Raw genomic sequence first — 6,144 nt, forward strand, 5'->3', positions numbered from 1 at the left:
TTCTGGACGATGAGACTACCAGCTAATATCACACATTACTTGCTACTTGCATATTTCCTTTTTCTGGGTCTCACACAGAAAATCCCATTCCTCTCCAATCCAGATCAGTTACAGTGTAAACAGCCTTCACAAAACCAGAGCAGTTAACTATCCACTTAACAGCAAGGCTCTCTGGGCCAACTTGGCCTTGCAGCCGTGCTCTGCGTTCTCTTATTTATTTTGTTTGCTATCGTCAGCACAGATGGGCACAATGAATTGTTTTGTCCCTCGGATTTGACTGTTTATCCAGACAAGACATCAAATGGACACATCCCCTATGTCATGTGGGACTCATTATCCTGCCACTTAAGTCTGAATGTCTGTGCGTGTGCGTGCGTGCGTGTAATCCAGACAACACAACACTATAATGACGGCAATTAGTGTCTCATCTCAGATGTAGAGTCTGAGAGAAAAGCAGGGGAAGTTTTTATGAGAAAACAAATTCGTGCAGACGATTTACGAAGTACTACAATTAATGTGTCAGACCCCTACATCAGTGTGACACTCACCACTAGAGTATATACTGGTCATAACCCTTGCAGAAAGGAAATACCAGTGTGATGTTTGAATAATTGATAAAATGGTCAAATCAGTAGGTAGAAATCATGTTCTCACAAAGTCGTCTTGTAATGTATACACAGCCCCCTCAAATTTAAACAACTTTTTAGGGCTTCACTTTGAAGGCCATCCAACAGCGGCCAGAGTCAGAGGTTGACAACGGAACACAGAAGTACCTTTGTTTGTGAGAATGTCAACCGTTACTCAGGGAGAAAGTGGACCAGTTTAACTATAGTGTGACAAAGGGCTTGGTGAAAAGACGCACTACAACTAACTTACTAATTTATTCAGAAATGTCCGTATACTTGAAATAACCCACTTAAATGTGGTAAAACAGACGACCAATAATTATAAATTATTTACACGTTTTCTAAAACATTGTAATTATTAATTTAAGATTTGATTTCAAACCCTCCACTAATTATAAAAGTTAATGTAACATTATAATTGGCAGACTAGACAATGAACCTCAATAGAAACGTGTTACTCACAGCTTTCTGCTGAGTGTTGAGGAGGGCAGGTGACAGTCCTTCGGCTCTCTCTGGGTCACTGGAGATGTCCTCCTCTGATTCCTCCCAGGAGGAGGAAAAGCCTGTGGATGAGGCTGAGGAGGAGGACAGCTTCCTCAAGGAGCGGGATGACCTGGGGCTGTGCTGGGGCTCACCGGCTGGATCACAGATTTCTCCCTGGGCCTCCATGCCGTGGTCTGTGACTATGACGGCTGGGATGGTGGTCCCTGCTTCTGAGCAGCCTCCCTCTATGCCGGCCCAGGACGAGGATGCTTGCCGCTGGTTTTCCGTTGGCTCCGATCCCCCCTTTGTCAGGCAGGTCTGGGCCCACTTTGCAGGGCGCTCGTCGTCACTGGCTGCCAAGAAGCTGCCAACCCCCAGTGAATTAGAGGAGTAGCTGCTCGCAGGACTGTCAGCTTGGGCCCAAGTTCCTGCTGATTTGTTCACAAGGCAACTGCCCTGTTCCGTATTTGGGTCAGCTGTGCTATGTTCCGCTCTACCGTTCCCTGTTACTCCCTCCTCCAAGCGGAGACACGCTCTCCCATTCTGGAGCTCCTTGGGAATGCATGGAGGGCAGTCTCTCTGTGGGGTGTTGGAGGGGGCCACCTGGGCGGGCCAGCTGGGTTGGGAGGCTGGGCCTGTTCTGCGCTGGACCCTTGGGCTGCGCTGGATCTCAGTGTTCTGAACCTGGGTACGCAGGCCTGAGATCTGAGCCTCGAATAGACCCACCTTCTTGTTGACCTCCACATTCTGGAGCTCGCGGCTGATCTGCAGGAGCTGCACTGTGCGCTTCACCTCCCCATTGGTGGCCTCGTCCTCTCCGTTGCTGCTGAGCCGTCGGACGCGATTGCCCACGACCACCCCCAGGTTGTCGGGATGGCGACAGGGGGAAAGGGCCCTGGGGCTGCTGCGGTCTGGAGAGGGGGGGAAGACGAACGATGCAGGACTCCCGGGGCTGCCAGGGCTGTATGGACCCCTAATCACCACAGGAAGGCCGTAGGTGGAGCGCTCTGGGACAGACAGCACGGGCCTCCCGGTCCGAGGGCTGCTTTCACTCTTTACATTGTTGGTGTTCATCATTATCAGACTGTTCAGGGCGTAAGCAGCCATAGTACCAGGCTGACACTGCTGTCTATATGGGCTCCCATCTAGCCCTAGTCCTGACTGGTGACCTGGCTTCTACACCCCACCATAGCATTTGGTGGAGTCTCAGGAGAATAGGAAGAATTCCTTGCTGGATCTTCTATGGAGGAGACTTGTTAAAGAGATGAAAGAAAACACAGTCAGTAATAATGTGAATAAAAGTTGGAATGTTATTACTTGTAAATGAATGAGAATAAAACCTCCTTCCCACACATGCTGAGCGGTTAGTTTTCAACTTGGTCAAAAATGTATAACCCAGCAAACCTCTGACATGGGTGGCATTTCTTTCAAAGGCAAGGCATATTACTTTAATTGCTATTTGATGACATACTTTCCCACACTGTTTTCTTTTTAATGTTAGGCAGCCGCCGCACTTTATCTGAGAAGGTCCAGCAGCTCTTAAATCAAAGCTTTCTGCTAGACAACATACAGGTATGCTCCTCTGTTGCAAGAATGTACACTATGTGTAGCCTATTCCAGATACTGAAAACATGCTGCTTTTGAAGTAAATGTGACCTTGTATGTCTACATTTTAATCAGGACTGGGATTAATAGCATAATACTGTCAGAGAGGAAAAAAAGACTACTCTGCATTCCAGAATCCTCATATCACATGAAGGTGGTTTTAGCTAAGCTATAATAAGGCTTGCAGATACTTTGAGAGTGAATAGGAATATTGTCATTTAGCTACAAAGCAGCCATCTAGAAACAAGTGTACATATACTGTATAGTTTAATTGCAGTGGATATAGACTGGGAAACCTGTGAATAATAATAAACCTTAAAGGCAAACAAAAAGGTTAGGTTTAGGTTCCATTTATATTAAATACTAGAAGATTTGTGTTTCATGGGGTAGGCAGAAAAGCAACATTAAGTATTCCCTTTTAAGGGAAAGAGCTGATGCAGGACATTTAATAAGTATTGTTTAGAGGGCGCCCTGGATCAAAACCCAGAATAATGTCAACCATGCTGAAAATATGCAACAAAAACAGAACTTACCATTAACAAGAACCGTCCTAACATTTTAAAATAAGTCCACTTTACTACACAGATGGATTTTAGATCTCTTACGACATGTTCTAAATGTGAATTTTAGGTCCACACTCCTCTATATTTTCCAGAAGCCCATACATATTTACCCAAACAACCATGGCATTACAATTTGTAAAGAATACTACTGTTCTACCTCAGACTTAAAGGTTGGTTAACCGGTGACACAATATGCTTCAATGACGGCAGCAGTGTGGCTCCCCACACTAGCCTGCGCAGAGTACCCACCACCTACCAGCCCACGGCTGTGTGACAGGGTCTCGAGGTAGAGAGGAGAGCCAGGCATGAGATGTCAACCAACGTTTAAGTAGATCTGGCCAGAGGCACCGGCTTGAGAGGGGCCAGATGACTGGAGAAGTATCCGTTTCTGACCATCTCACCAACTCCTCTCTCTCCCAGGCTGACCCAGTGACACTTCTAGTATATATGAAGGTTCCATACATTTCTTGGAACTATTGACAATATTGAGTTACTCAACTCACTGCCTCTCTATGTATGATCTACCAAATCTATGGAAATTAAGGTGAAGGTGAAAATGTATATGGTTTTTTTTTTTTTTTGGGGGGGGGGGGGGGGTATATACAATGAATGAGGTCAGGGACAAACTAATATTCAATGAGTTACAGGTTTACATATTTTTCAAATTAATCAATAATTGGTTCGTATGACATGAAGCGCTCTCCAACTACCATAACACATCTCTGTCAAACGCGTGGAAATATACTTTGGCTCTGAGCTTTACTGCAAATACAATTTACCATTGTTATGTTACTGGGCTAATCCTTACCATTATGACATTCTTAAACCAATCAGCGTAAATGTTACTCCTAATCTAATAGCATTAAGAATTTTAGAGCGAAAAGAGTAGAAGCTTAAGGCAATTACTATTATTCACTCTTACCTTGTTATACAAAAGAACATTAGTAATAAACATATTTATAAATATTATCAGTAGTATTTTCTTCAGCAGAATGAGAAACATTAACTATTGCCATACTCTTGGCTGTTGCAACATAAAAACAACAAATGTACCTTTTTCCTTTGTTGCCAATAGCTACATACAACAGTACCTAATCATATTTCTTTTTCACCATAGGCCTTTTATCTTGACGAGCATAGTGGGTTTAAATAAAGCCTAAAATGCAGTACTATGAAGACCGTTTTTTAGCTTTTACCCACGCACGCTGTTAAATTCCATTCACCCTGACAACTTGCTTGGAAAGTTTGAAAGACACTTAACAGACTCATGAGATGAGTGTCTTACCTTGTAGTCTACAAACAGACCCCTCTATGGGTTATGCATTACCGAACGAGTGGCTGGCCAACCCTCCAAGCCGATGTGAATGTCTACAAGACGGAGTACAGTCCAGCGCGATTGAAATAATTCAACATCTGCGGAGCGAACTTCATAGATCACATCGTTCTCTTTTCCCCGCACAAGCAACAGGACGGACAGTTTTCGTTGAAAATAATAATAATATTATCGTGCCGCGTGTCCAAAATACTTGCTCTATTATTCGTTTAGTTTATCTATCACTTCGTACCAGTGTACTACCGACTTGCTTAGTGTAGGGTACTACAAAAGGCAGGAACTGGAGGGACGTACACTGATGAGAGCAATTTCTGCGCAACAAAGCAGCTTTTCGCTCTCTGTCTAGCAGGGTAGAAAAAACTAAACACGCACACATCCTTGGCTTTCGAGTTTTAGACGGGAACGACCGTCTTTGGACTACTGCATCCGTTTCTATGTACCACATGGGGACGCATTTATATACGAACCTAGAAAAAAAATAATAGGCCTATTACTCTCTTTAAATCTTTAAATTAGACCTATTTTAAAATTGTATTAACCACATCCCTTATCACCTCATTTAAACAATTTTGCAAGTTTTCTCCTGCACTGTAGGATGCAGAAACCATGCAACAGGTTAATATTTTGATGTAACGAGATTTTCAAACTTCATGGAAAACTTACCACCGTTTATTCTGTGTTTTACTTATTTTTTACATTGTATACCGTTTGATCACATAAATAGTTCATAGCGTACATTATTGTACTCCCTAAAGTAAATATTTGACTTTTTTAGCTTGAAACTATAATTTCTTGTGCCGGCATTTACGGTCTTTAGCATATTCCTATTAGGCGTACTGCTCTTAGGGGAAAGTGGTAATTTTTCTATTATTGAACTCGCTTTTCAACCAAATCGGACAATCGGTATATAGGCCTATGATTCTAGTTTTGCCTTGTATGCACGTTGTTTGCGACGTCTGTAACAACTGTTATTGAAATAATTGACAAATTACTAATTTGTTACTCAATGATAAATAACTTATTTAGCTTTGTCTATCACATTTAGCTTTGTCTATCAAAAAACATGCATGGTGTGCATTGTATCCCACATGTGAGAACATTTGCAGTAATGCTTTCATTAGCCAAGCCACTACTTCTACTTGTACACCAGCAGCCAAACCAATGACCATTTAGTAGAAGGAAAGAAAGTGTCAGCACGTTGACTAAACTGAATGGAAACTACAACGCTAGTGGCATTTCGGATTTGAATGAGCATGGCTGCCTGATAGGTAGTATGAAAATGATTTTTCCATCCCTTGAGATTTCAGGCTAGGTCATTGTTGCCATTAAATGAACATGACTGCCTCATGTTTGACAATTTTAGTGTAATCAATTCAACATTGTCTGTTTATTCAAAATGTCCAGCTTGCAGCCCCACACAACCCAGACACTTTTATAAAGTTAAGATTTACACAAGCTTTAACACATAGTCACAAATCTTCTGTGGTCGACTCTGTTGCCAAGACAGTAAGACTGTGTAAATACACAGCACATA

At 42.7% G+C, this 6,144-nt stretch overlaps 1 protein-coding gene across 1 annotated transcript in view; it reads right to left on the reverse strand.

Moving 5' to 3' along the window:
- Positions 1-4,976, reverse strand: part of itpkb (inositol-trisphosphate 3-kinase B) — a 32,885-nt gene extending 27,909 nt beyond the window's left edge. The window contains exons 1-2 of the mRNA XM_010882614.3: positions 4,563-4,976; positions 1,089-2,361 (exon numbers count right to left, since the gene is read on the reverse strand). Of these exons, the coding sequence (XP_010880916.2) occupies positions 1,089-2,216 (1,128 nt within the window). The 5' untranslated portion in view covers positions 2,217-2,361; positions 4,563-4,976. The remainder of the gene's footprint in view (positions 1-1,088; positions 2,362-4,562) is intronic.
- Positions 4,977-6,144: the final 1,168 nt, after the last annotated feature.

This window comes from Esox lucius, chromosome 18 (assembly GCF_011004845.1).
Source record: "Esox lucius isolate fEsoLuc1 chromosome 18, fEsoLuc1.pri, whole genome shotgun sequence".
In the NCBI taxonomy this organism is placed as follows: domain Eukaryota; kingdom Metazoa; phylum Chordata; class Actinopteri; order Esociformes; family Esocidae; genus Esox; species Esox lucius.